Genomic DNA, 21,857 nt, shown 5'->3' with positions numbered 1-21,857 from the left:
GCAAAACTGGAGAAGAGATATTAAAGGGAAGGGTGCTTTGAAAAATACCCTTTATAATCCATTTCCATAGAAGATGATATATAGAGAGTTTTATATAAGGTTAGGGATATAGCTGATTTTCCACTGCACGTTCCATTCCTGTGGCAGGGGACATGCAAGTTTTACTTAATTCTACATGAACCTGTATTAATTCAGGCTCTGTAACTGCATTTTTCTCAAAGGAGGGATTTATAATGGTATAGGGTGCCTAGCCAGTAACAGCACTGCTCCTACAAAAGCCAGGTTGCTGAGATGGAAAGAAGAGGTGGGCTCAAGAGTCGATCGTCTGCAAGGTCTTCTTCCTACATCTACATTACCCACGAAATTCCCAATACCCCCACTCACAGAAGATACCAGTGAAGTTTCCAGAGACAAAACTCCAGCTTTCCAACCTTGCATACCTCCTAAAAGAAGAAAGCATGACTACTAGACTTGCACTTGCCCAGAAGTGCACAAATTCAAGGGGATTTACCTCTTTGTAATTGAAGAGAATATATTCAGTCTACTTCATACAGGTAAATACTAAGAGCAGAACTACCAAAGCTTGTCGCATAACTAGAGGTTTAGTGGAGTCTTGTGAGAAGTTCTGGATCAGATAGAAAATGAGGCTTATAAAAATGCAGCTGTTCAGAACAAGAGCACTCAAAAATGGAGGAAACAAAGTTTTAGTCATGTTACATGAAGCACAGCCTGGTTCTCCAGGAGAATAATTTTCTTTACTTTGTAACCTGCCTTTGGGTTCATTAGGTATATAGTTACTTTGGGAACAATGGCAGGAAAAAAACAGAAAAAGATTAGATTGGTATTTTATACAGCATTGTCCCCTAATTTAAATCCAGAATTTATTTAGCTACAAAAAGGTTGTAAAAAATATTGGTTTATTACTTCCATATCCCGTAACTTTTAAACCTTCCTGTAATATTCTTTCTTCTTTTTTTCCTTACTTCATGTGTATTTTCACCAAACTGGAATACATTTGAACCATGACAAAGTAAGAAAATCATGCAGAGAAACATTTTGAAATACACCACATTTAAATATTCTCCTCAGATTTTTTTTTTAAATCAAAGTTCTCAAATTTTCATTACATTTATATTCAATTTATTCTGTGTAGACTTCTAACTTAAAATTCCTACTGCATAAAAATATACATAAAGTGCTGGCACTGATGTACCTTTATAATTAATGAAGAGAAACAGGCACTTTTAGAGTGTTTCACCCCCTCCTCCAGGAAGAGATGAATTCTACCCTAAAATCACTTATTTCCCACCGTTCACTTGGAAGAATCTAAACAGTATCTCATACATAGATATCTACAGTGAAGATGTCTACAGGTGGCTAGCTGCATTGCAGCAATGAATTTATTTATTGCTAGCACAGCATTCACAACTTGCTCATTATCACTTTGTAGTCTACCTTTACATACTGAAAAGTGTCTACTTTTCATGCTGAAAAAACAAAAATTAATTCTGCTTTATATTAACCAATATATGCCAAAACCATATGCCAAAAACGCAATAAAAATTTTTCTTTGGACACCTTGAAGACCTAATGGTAATTCCTCAACAGCACAGGCTTTTCCAGTGCACCTAAGTAAAGCGAAATGAAGTAGAACGTAACAACATAAACTGTAACCTTACCCGAGTGCTTGTAGAAGATGATTCACATCACTGTATTACAAATACATAGAAATGGTGTAAATTCGGAATGAGAAAGGATACATTCGTATGGCTCCTGTTCTTGTTCCAATTGCCAGAATTTTCTGAACTGGGTCAAAGGCTAAGGCAGTGGGTAGATAAGGAAAACCATGGCGAACCGTCTGAAATAAAACAAACGAGCAAAGTGATTGCACTGTAACCACAGGTAACAGCATACATTGTTTATGTTATGCATATAGGAAGAGAATCTGTATTTTGCTATTATGTTGTAGTATTTGCAATACATTTTAAGAAAAGTATTTAAAAAGATACAGTATTTTGAATACAGAGGTGAATTTCACTCATGCCAATTTCTAGATATGCTCTTTACTCAGTAATATTTTAAATGGTTTTGTCGTAACAAAGTAGATTGCAAAGTGTATGCCAATATACATCTCGTATATATTGCTTATATGGTATACTGAAAGATAACCTCAATGTGCAAGGCAGCTGAACTGTAAATTGGAAAAAAAAAAAAAAGACATGTAATACGCTTTTAAAACACGGTCACAAATAGCGTCAGCCTCAACAGAAAGAAATGCAACATGTCCAGGGGAAGAGATCCAATAAACCAATAAACTGAACTGAGTCTACGAGGTAAAAATCCTTAATATCAATTTAAAAAACCAAAGATGCCAGCGAAGATGTTCTCAAAATGAGCAACTGAACCACTCATCCTTTCTTAACCTTTACTTACAATACTATGCTTTTAATTCTAATTTTTGCAGAGATACCTTGGGGAATAAATGAACCAAGCATGACGCAACGCATCCTTTAGTTTGAAGACTGCCTCAAATAATATTTTAAGTTATCTTAACCTGGAGGTTATGACCAATATGACCTGCCTGATTCTTATGAGGAAGAATCTGATGAGGGAGAACTTTAACAGAAGAAAAAGATTGAAAATAACTAGACTAGACTATACAAATACACACAAAAATGAACTGTAATTAATTTTGTGTGTGTGACTGCTTTCCTAAAATTGGGTAACAAATAATATCTTTTTTTAGTATAATGATAATAATATTTTATAATATTTAATATCATATTAAACTCTAGGATTGACTCTTTTTTTAGTATACGGTTAGGATTGGCGAGGAAGTGCTTTGAACTGAATGAAATTTAACTTTTTAAGATATTTTTTTCTTCCTCGATATTATCTTGCTCATGAACTGTGTTTGCTGAAGCATTCAGCAGTCCCTATGGAACAACTTGAACAAAAGGGATTCCTTAATTGCCGACCTGTTGAGTAAAAGGCAGCTGATGATTTCAACAGCTGTATCACTCCAACTCTTCCATTACAGCTGGAAACACTTGAAGTGATATTCACAATTAGTTTGGGAACAACCAAATGTCTGTTTTCCTTAAAAAAAAAAAAATCTTACTCATCTCACATCTTAATTACTGCTGATAAGGGATGTCTTTTAAAAGAATGTCTGAGTATTAGTTTCTAGACTGCAAAAATCCAGAAACATATGCTACTTCAGTAAGCTGTAGAAAAGTGACTCGCTTTTTATGTTAATGTAGACATTTACCGAAGATCTCCACAATTCTTTTTCCGTTTGTTTTTTTTTTTTTAACCTTCTCATCTTCTCAAGTGGTAGAATTACTCAAATATAAAATTTTTTATTCCGACATCTAAGCTGGAACTAGACTTACATACTATAAAAATGGTTTTACCTCTCACGTCACAAAAACATCAGGAATTATGAATTGTAGTATTTTCTAGTGTGTTGAATGTTTGGCCTAACTGCATGACTAATTTTCTATTATATTTGAGCTCTAGGTATTCTTGTGAATAAGTGTTCATCCCTATCTGAAAAAAACATATATTTCACAAATAATCTTTTTTATTATTAATTTTTAGAAATCCTCTCTATAATAAAGTTTGAATTTCTAGCAATTCCAGTCACAGTAAGTTTTTCTGATGTTTAGCTATGACTGGAGCTTTCAGGACTATTTTTTAGATCTGAGAATGTAAAGATCAATATTTTTAAATACTTATTTACATTCTTGCCTATCTATTTAGCATCTGCTTTGTATTTTCAGTATTTCTGCAATCTACAGTCAGACTTTTCATTTGCAAATTTTAATTTGGTCCTGTTACTGAAACAGAACTATGTTTTAGAAGCACAGTGATGTACATCTTTGCAGGATCATGGTTCCGTAAAAATTCTTGAACTCTAGGACTGACTGAAAAGTGTTATTTCTCTTTTGCAGCCATTTTCCAAATTTGAGTATTTACACTAATTCCAATCAGGAATTTCTTGTGAATGCAAAATTCTGCCATTTGTAGAATAAAAAAAATGTTGTTGAAGTCTATTGAGCCTCCAAGGAAATGACAATTTTCAAGTGAAATATTTGTATTTATTAGGACTCTAAATAAAGGACAAAACCAGTTCGGAAGGAGAGCCAAGCTATATTGTACACAGTTAAGGAAAAAAATATAACTTAATGATTGAGATTTTGGAACGAATTAGAGCAGCCTCAGAAGTGATTCTGAAGATCAAGCCTATTCAACAGAAGAACAGGGACAAGCTGTAACGCTTCAGACCCCCAGACTCTTCTCCTCACCCTCGGTCCAACAACCCTTCTGTTTCCAAGGACTGTGAGAAAAATCAACATGAAAACTAGCACTGAAAGTAGATTTTTCAATTACGTATTGATAAAGCTAGTGTGAGCATATGTGTAAGAATGAGTAATGATTCTAGAACTGTGCCTGGGCTTCCTTACAGCATTTACTAATACAGGTGAAGAAGAGGGGAAGGCCACAAAATTAACTTGATCCTAGGGAGATAAAAAAAAGTATGTTCCTACTTAATCTGAGTTGTGTTTAGTAGACCGAAACTATCAATGGTGAGCAGAAAACGCAAAACAAAGTAGATCTGTTTTCCAAAATTAAACTGTCTCAATAGCAGACAAAAGCAGGAAAAAAGTATCCTAAAACAACAGTCTGTTCAATATAGGACCTACCTATCCCGAATGGCCTAAGAAGGAAGGTGTCAAAAAAAAAAAAAAAAAGAGAGAGAGAGAGAGAAAGCAGACAGCAGATGGAGCCAGGACTGCTTTTCTCCACATTATCCAGCTTTCTTTTATGTCTCTTTTCTGGCATGCTGGCTCTAGAGGCAGTTTGTGCTCCCTAGGACATACAGTTTATGTGCAATGTCTGAAATAATTTATTGGAAACAGAACAATTACAAATGCAGCTACAATTTCCGCATAAATCTTTGTTCAGCTTTGTTATTCTCCTTTAAATTCTCTTTTACATCATTTTAAGTTAATATTCTTGTGGTGAATTGCATGTATATATCATTAAAGTAATCTTTACACAACCAATTTACCTAAATGAATATAGGAAATCGATTATTTGGGCTTGCCAGTATTCTACCAATTAACATTTTAATATGCTGTACAGAACATAACAACAATCTTACTGTCTAAGATACCATGATATATTTCATTAGCTGAAAAAAGAAAACCACACTAGTAATAATATGCAATATCCGATATAATTGTTCACGTGGTCTGTAATGCAATTTTCCAGTATAAGATTTTTTCTTAACTTTTGTTATATGGTGGTTTACTTTAGATTGCAGAGACACCATTTTTTCAAAGTGATTTTTATATTCTCTAAACAACTCCAGAAAATACAGGACTAAACTCAATTTCAAACTGTATCAATTAAGTAACAGGGTACATAGCCAAAACTGTTCCTGCTAATTTGCATAAACATAAAATTTGTAGCTTTTCTACTAATATTTTACAGGTACCCTTATTTGTGTAACATCTGACAGCAAAACCAATTTACTTAGGTAAACATTTTTTGAGAAAATCCCTATTTGTTAAAATTGACCTATGTAGTCTAAGCCTGTGACTCAAGATGTAGAACCTACTTCCAAATTGCGGCCAACATGCCACATGCAAAAGTCTCACTGAAGCAAGAAATTTATTGGTTTATGGAATAGAGGATGAAGTGTTGACTGAAACCTATATAGCCTCTTACTCAGCTATGTAAGACATTAAAAAATGTCAATGATTACAGCTCTCACCGAGGTTGTAGTGGTGAAAATGGGTGCTTATAAAGATGAGCTGCCATGCATTATGTCACTATAAGACCATGACATCCCTCATTTATAGGCTTCTGTGCCTGGAATCTCTGATTGATAAGACTGCTCCCTGCTCAGGAAAGATGGAAAGAGGACAAGATATGAGCAGGCTTCCAACCTAAGAACACGATACAGGAGTGATACATTTTTTATTAGTTAAATTTTCATTTTTCAAAGGAATATTTTTTGTAAAAAACCCAGTTTAGCTAAAACTTTCCAAAATTTCAAACTCAAGCCATGGATTCCATTTAGCTCTTACCCTACATAAGGAGCCAGGGCTTCTGAGTATGTTTACAGGATATTCTAAGAACTACCTATTTTTTTTCTCTTAGATGAAAATACCCATAGATAGTTCTTTTACTCTGTGTAAAGCTAGAAACAGTCATATGGAAAAAGCCATCTACAAAAGGGACTCTGGAGCTACAGACTGGGAAGGCTGATTTCTGTCCTCTGCAAGATGGTAAAATAAAGACTAACTGAGGAGATGGATAAAGATCACCTGCAGAAGCCAGCAGGGTTTCTACAATGGAAAATCCTGACTAGTTTTCTCTAATTCTATGAAGCTGTCAGCATGCATGTAAATAAAGGGGATATGAATATATTTAAGTTTCCCAAAAGCCTTCCAATAACATTCCACAGTAATGTTATTAGACAAAGTTGTCAGGGGACTGAAGACAAGTTTTTTTGTGGACTGAAAGCTGGTTAGATGACAGGAAACGAAGGATAGGGTCTAATGGATTTTTACAATGGAGAAAACTCAGAAGTAGGGTACTCCATGGATGGGTGCTTGGACGAATTTTATTCATCATCTTCAATGATCTATAAAAGGTAGCGAACACTGAAATCTCCTTTGGACAGTGAAATCCAGTACTGATGGTGACCAACTCCTGAAAGACCTCATTAGCCTGAATAAATGGGCAAGAAGGTGATAAATGAGCTTCAATGTGGATAGACATAAGCTAAGGCATCTAGAGAAAAAAAAAAGAATCTTAACTAGGCTTACACAATGCTGAATTTGGAACTAGCATTTACAAATCAGGAAAGTGATTTTGTGGGCATGGCGGGCATGAAGTCTTCAGTTTAATGTGCAGCAGCAACCCAAAAAAACAAGTAATATGTTGGACATCATCAGGAAGAGTATAGAGAATAACACAGAGGGCATCATATGAAACTTCTGTGAGCCCATCACTTGAGTACTGTGTGCAGCTCTAGTCTCCACACCTGAAGACATAGTCACGTCAGAGCTGATCCAGGGAAGGCAACTCATGCTCAAGGTGATGGATACAAGCCTTATCAGGAAAGACTAAAAGTGCTGCAACTTCAGTTTGGAGAGGAGAAGGCTGTGGGGAGATATGACTGAGATGTACAGAATCAAGAGTGTGGGTAAGCTAAATGCAGAACTGTTATTCAGCAAAACCACAGAGCCACTCAAAACAAGTGAAAGATTAGTTTAAAACAGAAAAAAAGAAAACACTTTTTTTACACAACAGGTAATGAACTTCTGAAACTTGCCAGCATAGGAGGTTGTGAAGGCTGACAGTTATCAGCAGGTTCAAAAAGGCATTAGACAAATTCATGGACATTATTGATAAATGGATTCTAAAAGGACTGGCTAAGGATACACACTCCGGCATCTCCAATCCAGTGATGGTGGATGATGGGAGATTAGAAAGGGAATGGACTGCAGAAAGTGATTTAACTTATTACTGTCCCTAAATGACATATTCCATTGCCACTGGCAGAGACTGACTGCTGGGCGATATGGACCTTTGGTTTGCCCGAGCAGGGTACTTGTTACGAGCTTATTATCTTCACCAGCAGCAGCGCATGTGAGAGAGGGAGGAAAAGGAGATCGGTACTGGTGGAGAAAGGCACATTAGACAAAAAACATGGAAAATGCAGGTACACAAGCAAAAAAGAGAAGTGTTACTGAAAGAGGGAATACAGGGGCAGGAAGAAAAGATATGCACAGGAAAATCAGATTAGTAAAAATGTTTCATAATATTTATGTAGACATCTTCTGGCATAGAAGAACAATACTTTCAGCAATAGGTAAATTTGTTTTATCTATCTTTTCATTTTCAAATTAGAAAACTTACTTTGTTATAAAAGGTCACTTAATAAACTATGGTAGAGTTTTGAGAAAATATGTCCTCGGCATAAAGTAGACTTCAAACACAACCTGAAATTCTAACAGTTTAGTTTCACAAATTTTATATGCTGATAATTATATTTATATGAAAAAATCAGAGAGATATATTGGAGTATATGAAATGAACTGACTTCTATATTATACATTTTTGTACTATGAACATCTGAAACCTTTTTTCCTTTGAAAGCAGCTTAATGTACTTCAAAAAATTGAAACATAAGGTTGCAAAAATCAGTATCAAGTCTATATTTTTAATATGTATTGTTTTCACTCTACTATTTTTAAGAAGTCTATATGCAGACCATATGACTGTTTTTTGAAACGTTCTAGTTCTACCACACATTACATGATTTTTCAATTTCCTCATATTGCTTGGCCCTGATAAAGAAAGTACATCCAAAGGCATCTTTCAGACAATTCGTTTAAAAAATAAATAACTAAAATGAAGAAGAAATCTTGCAGTCCTCACTAAAGTTCTTCTTTTCATGACAAAAATCTCTGCAGAAACTTCAGAAATGTATTTTTCCACTGTCATTTTCAGTTTTGCAAACTGGATGTCAAAGACTATCAAATAAGGATGGTCCTATTCGCATACGATTCATATTGATACAAATGGCCACGTTAAGTGAACCACGGGGAAAAATAAGGCCTTCTGAATTTCAAAAAGCATTCTCTTCATGCTTGTTCTTTGAAGTACACTGTAGTATATCAAAAATACAAAATTAATATAATTTAGACCGAAAAATCCACAAATAAATAAAATGACGTTGATCCCTGAACTGCATTATTCCCCGTTCACAGCACAGGTGAGGCTGGAAGGGAACTCTGCAGACTGTCTAGTCTAACCCCCCCTGCCCAAAGCAGAGTGGTTGGATTTTAATCTTACTTGTTTGATCTATTTAAATCAGTGTTGCTGTGGCCAAGCAACCGTTTGACAACTACACCATCTTGCCACATCTACCACAGCACCAAGTTACAGCATAGTAACTTAATAAAATAAGTTACAGGGTAATACACAAATATAATCATCCCAAAGTAGGTATTACTCCCTTTGGAGAAATCCTAAGTTCAAGAGAAGATATTGTATGCAAAATTATTTCATTTCATCTCTTCCCTTCCCATTCTTTCTAAAAGAACTCTACCAAGTTTATAAAAAAAAAAAAAAAACCAAAACAAAAAACCAAATATACAAAAAGAGAGGAAAATGGAGAACGCGATAGGAATTACATCCATTCTTCAGTAAATATGCTATAACGGACTTCCCATTCTTGCCATTTAAACTAGTAAGAAGAAATAAGGCATCAACCTATAGAAAAATGCCATGAACTTTAATAAAACTGTATTTGGCCTTGGCTTTAATGTAAAATAATAAAAAAGCCCCCAACCCTAAACCACTGATTTCAAAGCTCAATTTGGCCTTCCTACTTAAGCAAGATTTCTGTCCAAACGGAGAATCATTATAGTCAAAGTAATTAAAATAGTAGTTCATATTGATTTTGTTGTTGTTGCATCATTTAACCATATCACTCTAGAACTTGAAATAGTTTGGTTCAGAATATCATCTGTCTAATGGAGGTATGCTTTATGGGTATTTACAAGAATTGTAAAATCATTCAATGTATCTGATAGCCCTGAAAGGAAAATATTTTGTCTTCACTATGACTGTGGATGCAGACACTAACATAATTTTGTAACTTTAATGAGAAAAAAAAATCTGTTTTTATTAAAGTTACACCAGACCAACACAGCAATAACTAATTAATTTTGCATGTCTTCTCATTTTTGGATTTTCTGGAACTTTGCTACTTTAGGCTGATTATGTCCTGTTCTGTTATGGCTGATTGGGGCTACTGTTCTGAAGTAGATGTTTTGTTTGCTGCTTTCAGAATATTTTAATTAAAAAACAACAACAAAAAAACCAGCCATATTGGGGAATTAAAAAAAAATTTGCAAGAAAATTCCACACTACTACAACAGAAGAAAATTTTGCTACTATGATAAAGCTCTTGAAGAGTTTTTTTAGGGTTTGGGTTTTTTTAAAAGCTATAGAAACACAGTGTTAAAACCCAACTTTGATATAATCTGTATTATTTGTGTATTCCTGCGGAAATCTTTTATTTTGCAACATAATTTGGCATTCCTGCATACAAATGCTATTACTAGATTCCATTACTAGCATTTACAACATTGTTTACTATTTATTACTAATAAATAATTAATCTTCTCCTGCCTTCTTTCTGTATGCATGTTGTATGCAATTTGAGGACTTTTTTTCTGATGTTGAATCAAGAATTTAATCTGGAGATACTGGCCAGCATCTCCTCTCACATATGGCGAAGATATATTCCACATGAAATGGAGATGTTTTGTGGCAGCTTTTTGCCCTCTAACAGCAGTGAAATCCAGCAGAGCTCGCACACTGCCATCCCCGGCTGCGTTGCCCATAATGCTACCAAGGGCACAGCTCACAGACACAAGTGAAGACACTATATCCAAAGATTATAACAATCAGATCTCTGTTTACATAACCACATGCCAGTTTTCCTGCCTTTGCCTCATTCAGTGAGCATTTCAAAATACATGTAGGGACAAACAACGAATAAACTAGGGTTCTTTCGACCCCCTACAATTCACTTTTATCCACAGCTATAACAGAATGTATCTGTAATACAACTGATGCTGGACAGGTGTAACTGAAAGCACATACCCATCCTTAAGGGATACAATAGATGGAATGGGATGAACGAAGCCGAGATGAGCATTCATAATTTATTTAATATGACTTTTTGTGATGTCCAGTGGATAATGCAGAGATTCTCTCACAGGAACCACTGCAAAGAACACACACAGAATAGCAACCATCCTTCCCATATGTTGTGTACTGTTCAAACCAAAAGTGATGGAGGACAGGAACAAAATATAAGCAAACACTTCAAGAAAATAAAAAGATGCGGTAAAGACCAGATTGCCACACATATTGGTGTAACTGAATACTAGCTGAATAAGGCACCCGACTTCCGAGTGTTTGACCTTACGGCATTCTTATATAGCAGGTTTTTTAAAGAAATATAAGCAATTATTTTTAATTGATTGGATTCGAATTCTGCAAAAAGACATGCTACCATATACACCTGTGTCTGCACATACACCACCGAATTCAGTAAGGCTACTTTTGGGTACGTACATTCGTCAACTCAAAGCCTTAAATATTAAGGGTAATTTTTTTTTCAGTACTGTATACAACTTAACTTCAAAGGAACCATAAAAAGTGTACCTCATCAGACTTTGACCCTAGCTACGGGCGACAGATTGTCTCTAGTATTTTTTACTATTCAGCCTTTACCGGTGATCTGTTAGGACACAGCACTGCACAAAGATAACATCTTATTACATTTGAGCATATTTACCAGCCATCTGTACCTAACAATATTGCTTTCTCTCCTCTCCACAGATGCACATTATTTATACTTCTAATCATACAGTCCTCTAACTTTCCCCTATAATGATTCTAACATACATTGTGACAAATTAATATATCCCTATAAGCTACTTTTATAAACACTTTTTCTTCGGATAGCTAACAGACCAGTACATTCATGTAGCTTAGGGTATATCAGTTCACTTCTCTATTGCTTCCTTTTCTCTGTTTATAAAGTGAACTTACTAATACTGACTTTTCACAGTATTTTCACACAGACCTCAAAAAGGATTTGGGCATACGCCATACATCAGGAGTATCAGAGGTCTCAGAACAAGAGTCAGATATGAAAGCAGATTCATCTAAACTAACCAAGTCAGAATGGGGTCTGTCTTAGATTTAATCCACCTCTGCAGAGTACAGCTGCGTGTTTTATATAGTATATGTATTTCTACTTGGAAAAAAAACCATCTCCCACTACTTTGTATTTTTATCCATGAACCTCTAGGTCATTTCTCAGTCATTTCTTTAAAAAAATGAAGTAAATGTATTTTTCTTTCAGAAACAAGTAGAAAAAAAAAAAAAGTTGCTTATACAACCAGTGTTTTACATGACAGCTCTACGATCAAAACACTTGCTGAGATATGGGGCAACCAGGCTGAATTTCCTCCATCCTCCCAGAAGAGAATAAAAATCGCTTTTCCCACTACAATAGTGAGAAAATTTCTCATTAACTAACTGGTGGCCCACAGGTGAGGTACAGCATATCCAGTGTGTCCAGTTCCCACTAGCAGGGAATAACTGTTAAGAGGATAAAGATGATGGAACACAAAATAAAGGAAAGACAACAAAAGAAAACTTGGGGATGGGAATTAACTTTGTGAGAAAAGCCCTGTGTCCCAGGTATAAACTCAGTACAGTTCTCACAGGATGAGAGACGACATCACCACACCAGTTTGTAGCGGTCAGGCCTGCGCTATGTAAATGTGAAGACACTGTATTCCTCAGTATGTTCCACAGGTTTTTTTCACCGTTTCCAGGATATCCAGGGATTTCCCAGTCCCATCATCAACTCAGGGAAGGAAGACTGGAGTTCTATTATGATGGTCTGATCTCTGAACAAGCGCCTGTGAAAAAGTAGCCCCTGAACAGAGAGAACTTTCAGTGAGGAGGGACATTCTCTCTTTCTCATGAGGAAAAAGTATATCCTGAATTTCAATTCTTTATCCAAGGACTCCATGTGATTGAAATTAATGAATCCTTGGATTAAAAAACAAAACAAACCCTAAAAAAACCCACCTGAAATGGCACACAAAATTACAGTAAGTAGTTTAACTTTTAGGTTGCCCTGTGTGGAGTCAAGAGTTGAACTCAGTGATCCTTGTGGGTCCCTTCCAACTCAGGATAGTCTATGATTCTTATATTGCTAAAAATGAAAGGTCAACCATAAAAAGCAGAAAAATTAGAACATACATGAACTAAGATAATCTATGCAACATTCATTTGTTCCCTTCTTGTAGGGATTAATTAAATTATCTTTTTCTGCCATAGAACTTCTGCCTCACTCCATGCATAGGACAGTCTGGTCTGTCCTATGGACAAACCAAAAGTAAACAATTAAAGAGCTGTTGTCTGCCAAACTTATCTATTTAGTACAAAATAGTAAGGTGCAAGGTGCAATTCAGATAGAAAATTGCAGAAAGGAAATTCTATCAATGCTCTTATCACTTGGTTTTATACATGATCAAGCCAAGGGCCATGAATTAAGCTTTTCACATGTGGCTGCTAATCATCTTTCCATTTTGTGATAGACCAATTTGAGATAATGGAGGTTGATGATATTCATACATCTTAGGTACAATTCACAGGTCCAGCGTGGAGCCAGAATTCCATCTGTCGTCATTTGAGAGGGGAAGGAAATTCAGAGCCGTTCTGGCTACCTAAAGTGGACATGTAAGTTGACAGTATGAATAACTACCCTAAAGACTACGCTGGAGGTGTGCATAACACTTGCAACAGAATGTGAAAACAATGGGAGGCATAATGGGAAGACATAAGTGGTATAAAAATGTTAAATATGCTAAAAATCAGATTCAAAGCAGATCAAGCTAGAGACTCAAAACGTTGGACACTAAACAACCTGGCATTTGGGATTTTCTGTGCCTCGATCCCTCATCTATACAGCAGGAATAATAATATCTCCATCTCACAGAAATATTATGAAGGTCAATTCATTAATGTTTATAAAGCTTTCAAAACTACAGCGGTGAGTACTTCTGTTGCAAAAGTCCATGGGGAAGTTAATATTCAGGTGTGACTCTCAGTTCTAAGTATGCAAAGAAATATTGAAGTGCTTTCCATTGAGCAAACAGTATTCATTTTACTAAATTAGACCTATAGAAGAAATATGAGATCATGTAATTAAAGGTTGCATGTGGAAGCAAACTTAATTTAAGAAATTTGGAACTTCCGAGTGCTTTGCTTTGCAACCTTAAAAGTCTTAAAAAGGTTTTGAAGCTGTAATTCCATGGGTTGGCCATGAAGGGTCTGCATTAATGCATTTAGGATTAATATTTGATTAACAATCAAACATAGTGACACAAAAAGATAGGTATTTGCAAAAAAAACCAAAACAAGGGTGTTCAATTATACTACTATAGGTAGCTTAAAATCTTCAAAGTTATTAAAAAGGAAGCTTTTAACATGATATACTCTTTGCCACTGATGAGTCCTATTTCTAATTAAAACAAACATTTAAAAAAGAAAAATACATTATGCTCATCACACATTTCATAAAAGTACCATCATCTAATTACAGAAGTGCCATTTATGACTCTGTAGTTTTAAACAGAATAGGGTTTTGCACCTAACATTATATCCAAACTCTGGTATATAGGAAAAATCCTTCCCAACATTATCTTATTTACCATTTAAGTCCCAAATGAACTCGGAGCACTTACAAGTAAGGGTTAATACTTATTTTAAAATGAGTTTTCTCTGAAATGTAGCACTTCACACACTTTCTTTTTTTCCCCTCCCCTGAACGACCTTACTAAGGAAACAACACAGATTAACCAAACAGCTCAAGCTAACTAAAGCACTATGGATAGCTTATAACAAAGATTTTTTTTTTATTCTTCATAACCAAAAATAGAACTATGTGCTACTGCAGAATTGTTCTTAAATTGCCATTCCAAAATTCGTCTTCTCTCTGTTATCATTGAACTGTACCTTCATGTTGCATTTGCAGTTAAAGTACCTATTTGACTGCTGTCAGAGGGACTAAATGTTCTTCATAGGTTAACAAAATAAAGTATTACTATCTCTAAACTCTGGGAATTAAAATTTAGGAAATCCAGATAATTAAGGTATTTAAATTGGCTACTGATTGGATGCATCTTGAAGGCCTGGTTTCGTCAAAGACAAGTAGGGTTAGGAAAGCACAATTGTCATCGGCCACGGGCTTCCCTACCAGCATCAACAAAAACCTAAAATTATTTTGGCCTCCACGGGTTTTGTATAAAGACTGGGTAACGTGCATACTGAAACTGTGACTATACTATCAATATGAATAATACAGCAAGATTCAAAGGGATGTTTATTAGAGAGCAAGACTACACAGTAATAACACTGAAGACCAGTTTTGGAGAGAATACAAATCTCATGCTTTGGGGTGTAAAGGCAGTCCATAACCATCAGCATTTGGGGGATAATTCTGTGAGAAGATGATTAATTCGGCAGTTCTGGAACCTTTCCTAGGGTATCCGGTTGCTGCCTACAGCTAAAGGAAACATACTGAACTAGATTAACTGTACATCGAGTAAAGTGCAACTGTTACTATGCTCTTAACTGAGGTCTTCATTTCAAACATTTTCTGCATAAAGTCATTAACATGGTGCTCTACAAATTCAAGCCTATGATTGTTCTTCAAGAAAAGCTCAAGTAGTTCTCTATGGAAGACCTATTTTCATGAAGAAGATCCACTCTATGTTCAAAAATGTACATCTTCATCCTCATTCAGTTTTTCCTAGCTGCGTCATCCCCTAACAATCAAAAATTATTTCTGCAGAAGTAATAAAATCACTGTTTTCTCCTTTTATGTTCTTTCTGCTCAAAGTTCTACTTAAATGATTTGCAACATCTTAACTGTGATCTTCTCGCTTCCTATATTAATAGGACTATATTAGTAGCACTCCCCAGTGCTGTATTTAGTTTCTGTATGCTATGGACAAACACAGGTGAGCCCAAAAAGTCCTTGCCAGAAACAAACCGTATATACAGAGGGAAAATATGAAGGAAGAAAACCGAGGAAACTAGGTCTATCCCCATTAAAATTAATCTAGACTTTATTAACATATTCTACTGGATCGTGCCTAGTTTTTGGCATGGTGCTGCTATCTCACACATTCAATTCAATTCATGAACTATAATCGATATTTTCATGATTTCCACTTGGACATTCGAATCCCAAGAGCAGCCCTAGGTATAAGATAAACTATACCTCAGCTTCCTCGTCACAAAATATGGTTCTGACTAAACTTCACATTACTTGAATACTTTCAAAAGGATTCCACTGATTCGCTAATACAGCTACCAACATATAAATTTATCATGCTTAAACAAGGCTGTAGATATTTCATATGTAACAGTTTCAAGAATATTTCATTTTTAGTCTTTTAATACAGAAGATTACATTAATGATTTAAGCATAAATGCCAAAAGTAACTCATTGTGAACATCTCAGTGCAAAATGAAATATTTGACCTACTTCTATTAAGTTCTAATCTATACCTCGAAAAGACAATGTGGTAATAAGCATCCTAAAAATGTCACAAAATGGAGAGAGAGCTTTCAGGTGTGTTACTAATGAAATCAGCTGCATTACCAATAAAAACAGTGTTCTGGTAGAGGATTGGATCTGCGTTTTTAGTCAAGCAGACCTCCCACAAACTTCAGAAAGGCAATTTATTTAAATAAAAACTGCAGGGTAAGGCCCTTTAATTCTTAAGTATGAGTCAGCTTTTATGTTTCATATCTAAATGAAGATTTTTATAATCAGCAAAGAAAGGAAAACCAGTTTGGGGCGCTACTTAGACTGTGAGCCCATCTGTCTTGATCCTGCAGATCATAACAAACCAAAACTGCCATTAGCTTTACTCAGTTCTGTGTGCAGCAGGATCGCAGATCACAGATCCTTAAATATGCAGCCTATATAACTTACGTAACTCAACATGAAAATACACAACTGAAATACCAGAAGCTCTACACAACAAAAGCTGGGGGAAGACAAAGCTTGGATTATAGTCTTGCTGTGGTTTTAATTTAATGCCAACTAATTGAGGTACAAATTATGGCTCAGATCGTGCACCCTGAAGCATGCAGGATGAAAGCTGCGCCTGCGTCAAGTCCCACTGCCTTCAGTACACTTGCATAGCACATAACGCAGGACTGGGGCCTGTGGGGTTTTGTTGGTTCACTCCAACATGCTTGTAATGTTACTGAACTGTAATATAGCCGATTAAGTAGAGCCTGTTGACTAAAATTGCAGTATTTTATGAGCACATCATCACTGAGTATTTTAGAAGTTTGCTTTTAGCATACTTTTGTATCTTGAAAAAAGGAAGCTGGTATTTTTTATACTATAGACTTCTGCAGTACCGTGCATTCATAAGCAAGCACTGCTGCAAGCAACCAAAAGCCTTCCTATACAAATATTTACTTTGTTGAGAACATTTTAACCTGAGAGCTATATTGCCTACTGAAATCTTCTCAAAATGACATATTCCCATACAGCAAGTAGATCTATATCCAAGTAGATCTACCAGATATATTTCCAAGCAGATCTATCAGAACATAACACCAACTGTCTTCAAGTAATATCAAGCCAAAGAAGGGAAATAACAGAGAGTTGGCAGAAAATTAATTTCCTTTCATATTATGTTGCCTATTTTTGCAAATATACCATAAAAAATAAAAATATATCATCCTAAATACAGACCTTTGGCCCTATCAAATGACTTAAACATGAAGAACCATGTTGAGTTTTAGCCTTACTTAGAAGTCTCAGAACATCAGACCTTCTAATGGTATCTTAATGTATCCTGATTATTTGCATTATCTTTTTACTGAAGTGACAAAAATGGGAAATTGCTGTACTGAATACCTGGAGTTTCACAAAATGCTAAATTACTGTGTGCGTAAGCAAAAGGAGTCAAATTGAACCCTGGGAAACAGGTATGATTCTAACGCACTGATCACTGACACACTATTAAACTACAGAATAATTTGACTCAAAAGGTCTGAACCTGTTTTGGTTCAGGATGGCAAAGAACTATAAAACCTCCAGAAATCAGAATTATGTGGAATCTATTCCAAAGGTCTCTGACTCTAAGTCATGGGGGCTCGTACCTTCTTCCCCTGAACTCTGTAAGAGTTTTGATACTAGCTGTAGCTGAAAACCAAACAGAATTAGAACCATGGTATCTGAGATCAGGAAAGCTGTGTGTTTCACAAGGACCAGATCTGCACACCAACTGTCTTACAGGCTTGTCTCAGTTGTTTATATTTCTTCCTTCTTCCCAAAACACACAAAAAAATGAGAATGTGCTGGAGCCGGCCATAACCTAAATTTCAAATCAATTGGTAGCTGGTTAATGAAAGGAAAGTATACTTAATAAGTGAAGTTCATTTACCTTAATAATGTAAATTGCACTAATTAAAATTCTGGTTTTGAAGCTTCTAAGCAAAACAAATAAGCAACCAAAACTTGTAGTAAAGCCAACAGAATTAATGTCAAAGTTAAAGATAACAGCAGAGGATCATAATATAATCTCCTTTCGTTTTTGGTCTTCATTACAAACGTATGATTTTCATATTCCAGGGTTGGTCAGAAGTACCAAATAGTTTGTACTGATTTTACTTGTGCATTTAAGAACACCACTGAAAGCTCTGTTGCAGAAAACAGATACAAAACATAAAACACACAGGGATATCTTACGCTTTCTACTCAAAGAAAATTCCCAAAGGACCCAACCAACGCATAAAAACCCATTTGCCAAACAAATCTGGCAACTTTTGGTATTTATGCTGTCCCACTAAGTTTACTGTCATGTAATCATAATCTTCAGTACTAATGCTAAAAAAACCCACCCTGAATCTACATCCAATCCCTCGCAAATAACTGAAGTGCTAGGTTCAGTAATCACTGCACTGTCTTTTTTTTTTAGCTTGTGCCTTTTTCTTAAAAAAGGGAAGGAAAGGAAGAGAGGATGCGAAGAGTGAGGAGGGGAGGCTGATGTATACAATTTTTAATTTCTACTGACATGTAAATGTGATCTGTACTAGCACCAATTGATTTGCTTTCCTGCCCACAATCTTGTCAGTAGTTTGGGGTCCAAGCGTGAACTTAGGATTTGGCCCTGAATGTTGAAATAGAGATTTTTATGAATTTACTGACCACTCCAACTCTGCAGCAGGAAGAAAAAAGCATCGACGAGACCTCTGTCTTTTCATTCCAAAGTCCTTATACAACCACTGCAGTTCTCAAGTAAAAGGCTTATTGGTATCATATTACTGGCCCCACACACAACGCAGCTTTTATTATTTCCATAGTGAAAAAATTCACAGCCCTTACCTTACAAATTTGAAAATAATCTGAAGTGAGCGTCTCCTGGATCTCATCTCTGGGAGTCCCTGCAGCTCCCGCAGTCCCTCCTGGGTGCACGGAGCCACCACCAGCCCCGCTTCCACCACCACTGCCACCACCACTGCTTCCACCGGGGGATGAGGCAGTTAAACCATCCAAAACTTTGCGGAAATTAAATTTCTTCATTTTGGAAAAATCTTTCGGAAGATTTGGGGGGGGAGAAAGGATGTGTCGTAACACATTCAGCTACATGTAGCGAAAGAAAAAGTCTCTAATGGTCCTCTGAGTGAGGCAGCACTTTAGTCCCTTGTACCAAACAGAATGTCAATATTAGGTGTGATTGATCGAAAAATACAAAGGCTTCATTTTGTCAGACGGAAAACTACCCGGAAAGATCCTTTCAAAAAATAACAAAAAAAACCAAATTCCACAAGCAGCAAAACTAAGATTTACGCTTAAACAAGGAACAATGGAACAACCGCCATCGGGTTCTCTCGCAAAATCCACGTTTAGCAGTGGTTAAAACCGAAAAGTAAATAAAAAATTCAAGCCGGCATCCAAAACGGTAGGCTCCATCTCTCTATCTTTTCTGCCTAAGATGCGCCTTCGGTACTTGACTATTTTAACAAAACCACCAAAATTCGGCTACATTCGATTTCCCCCTCCCCTCACAACCCCTCCAGCCGCGGTACCTTTGCCTCCAGCCGACTCCCGCTCCCCGCCGCCGCTCGCCTCCCGCGGCCGCGGCTCCCGCTCTCCGGTTACCTGCCCACCCCGGCCGCCGCTGCCCTTGACCCTCCGCTCCCCCTCGGGCTCCCGGCCAGGAGGGTGCGCGGCCGCCCCGCGGCCGGCGGGGAGCCCCTCACTTCCCTCGCCAGCCACCGGCCCCGGCCGCCGCTCCGTGAGGACCGAGCGACGGTGAGGAGCTACCCCCTCAGCCAGCCCGCCCGTCCCGGGCGGACCGCCTGTCCCGTCCCTGAGGCGACGGCCCCCCTCAGCCCTCCCCCGCCCGTCCCGGTCACCGAGCCTGTGCCGTCGCCGTGCCCCCGGGGCCGCTCCAGAGGGACCGGACTCCCTCAGCGCCGGGGGTAACCGGGGCGACGCGCCCGGCGCGGCCGCCCGCTCTGAGGCGACGGCTCCGAGCGCTGCCCGCGGGCGCCCGTGCGGGGAGGGGCGGGGCAGGAGGGGAGCGGGGCAGGGGAGCGGAGGGCGGCGGCGGTCCCAGCCGGCGGCGGCGGCTCCCGCCCGCCCGCCGCGCTCGCAGCCGTTCTCCGAGGTACTGAAACCTCCGCCGGCGGCGGCGGCAGCCGCGGCTCCTCCCCCCCCCCTCCTCCTCCCCCTCCTCCCGCCCGCCCTCCACGCCCCGCCCCGCCCGCCGCACCAGCGCGCGCCACCGGGCGCCCGCCCCCCTCCCCGCTCTCGGCGCGCGCGCCCAGCTCCCCCGAGGGGGTGGAGAGCGGGGAGGAGGGAGGGAGGGAGAGCGGGGCAAAGGTGGGTGATTGACAGCAGCCGCAGCTTTGCGATTGGCTGCTGAGGGCGAGTTGGGTGGGTGTGAATGGCGGAGAGGGGAGCGGGGCGGGGACTGCTCTCAACGGTTCGGCGGTCGGTCGGCTCCAGGCGGAGCCTCAGGGCGACACTTGCAACGGTAGGGACAGCATGGCTGACCGCCGCTGTGCTCCGCGGCATCTGACTGGGGCGCTGCGGAGATGGGCACCCGCTCCCACCAATGGGAAAGGCCGCACCGCGGGTTTCCCGCCTTCTCCCCCGGAGCCGTGAGGCGCCTTCCCTCCGCGACGCCGGCGCGGGGGCGGGGCCAGGCTCGTGGCGGGGAAGCTGCGGGCAGCGCGGGGGCGGGGCCGTCCCCCCGCCGGCCACGCCCCAATGCGGCGGGAGCGGGAGCGGCTCGCGGCGCGGCGGGGAGCGCGGCGCTGCGGCCGCTCTGAGGGGACGCGAGCTCCCCGCGGCGGGGGCCTGAGGGGCCGCGGGGCTGGAGCGGGACGGAGCGGGACGGAGCCCGCTTTAGTTCTTGCGTCAGCGCAGAGGGCCGAAGCCGGTTTGTGAGCTTCGGGCCAAACAAACCCAAAACGTGACTGGAGGTGACGGTCCCGGCGGTGACAGAGCCAGGCCCGGAGCATGGGGGAGCCTCCATTTCCTGCCGGGGCACAGGGCGGTCTGTGCGGGTCGATGTCCAGCCCATGTACTGGTGCTGCCTGGCACCTCAGGTACAAATCCCCTTTTTTTTCCCGAGAGGAATAAAATAACCCAGGGTTCCCCTTCCAGGCGCTTGCGTGGATGGTTCGCTGATTCCCCGAGGCTCGCTCCGGAGTCGTCGAAGCACACGACGTGGGATGGTGTCTCCGGCCTCTGAAGTGCGATGTGGCACGAGAAGCGTTAGACTGTACACAAGACTCTATAAAAAGGTTATTCAGGTCAGAAACAAATGAAGTGGCTATTAAAAGCGACTCACAGCACAGCACTGTACACGTAGTTGAAGGTTGGAACTGAATAAAACAGTGTAAGGGACAAACTTGTTCTGTGTGGTACTAAATATATAGCACCTCTTGTATAAGAAAATCATAGAAGCAATGCACATTGATCACTTCATTTTTGCAGCTTCTTTAGGAGTGCTTAGTATAGTTCTGATACTCTAATACCTGATCCGTTTTTTGTAAATACTACAGTTCTGTGAAGCAAGGTAATATGTGTTTATTTCAGCTTCTTACACTAAGCTCCTTACATTTATTTTTTTTTTTTACTTCAGCTCATCCCTGTGTGTTCACAGGTGCTTCCCACCTGAGCG

At 39.0% G+C, this 21,857-nt stretch overlaps 1 protein-coding gene across 2 annotated transcripts in view; it reads right to left on the bottom strand.

The window, feature by feature from the left end:
- STXBP5L (syntaxin binding protein 5L) overlaps positions 1-19,243 on the bottom strand; it is a gene marked incomplete at both ends in the record, with an annotated part of 204,450 nt that extends 185,207 nt beyond the window's left edge. For both annotated transcript variants that reach the window (XM_082331864.1, XM_082331865.1), the window contains 2 exons: positions 1,761-1,858; positions 19,046-19,243. In XM_082331864.1, coding sequence (XP_082187990.1) covers positions 1,761-1,858; positions 19,046-19,243 — 296 coding nt within the window. The remainder of the gene's footprint in view (positions 1-1,760; positions 1,859-19,045) is intronic.
- Between the last annotated feature and the right edge of the window lie 2,614 nt (positions 19,244-21,857).

This window comes from Platalea leucorodia (assembly GCF_965183815.1).
Source record: "Platalea leucorodia genome assembly, chromosome: 2".
In the NCBI taxonomy this organism is placed as follows: domain Eukaryota; kingdom Metazoa; phylum Chordata; class Aves; order Pelecaniformes; family Threskiornithidae; genus Platalea; species Platalea leucorodia.
This window is presented reverse-complemented; position numbering and strand designations above follow the sequence as displayed.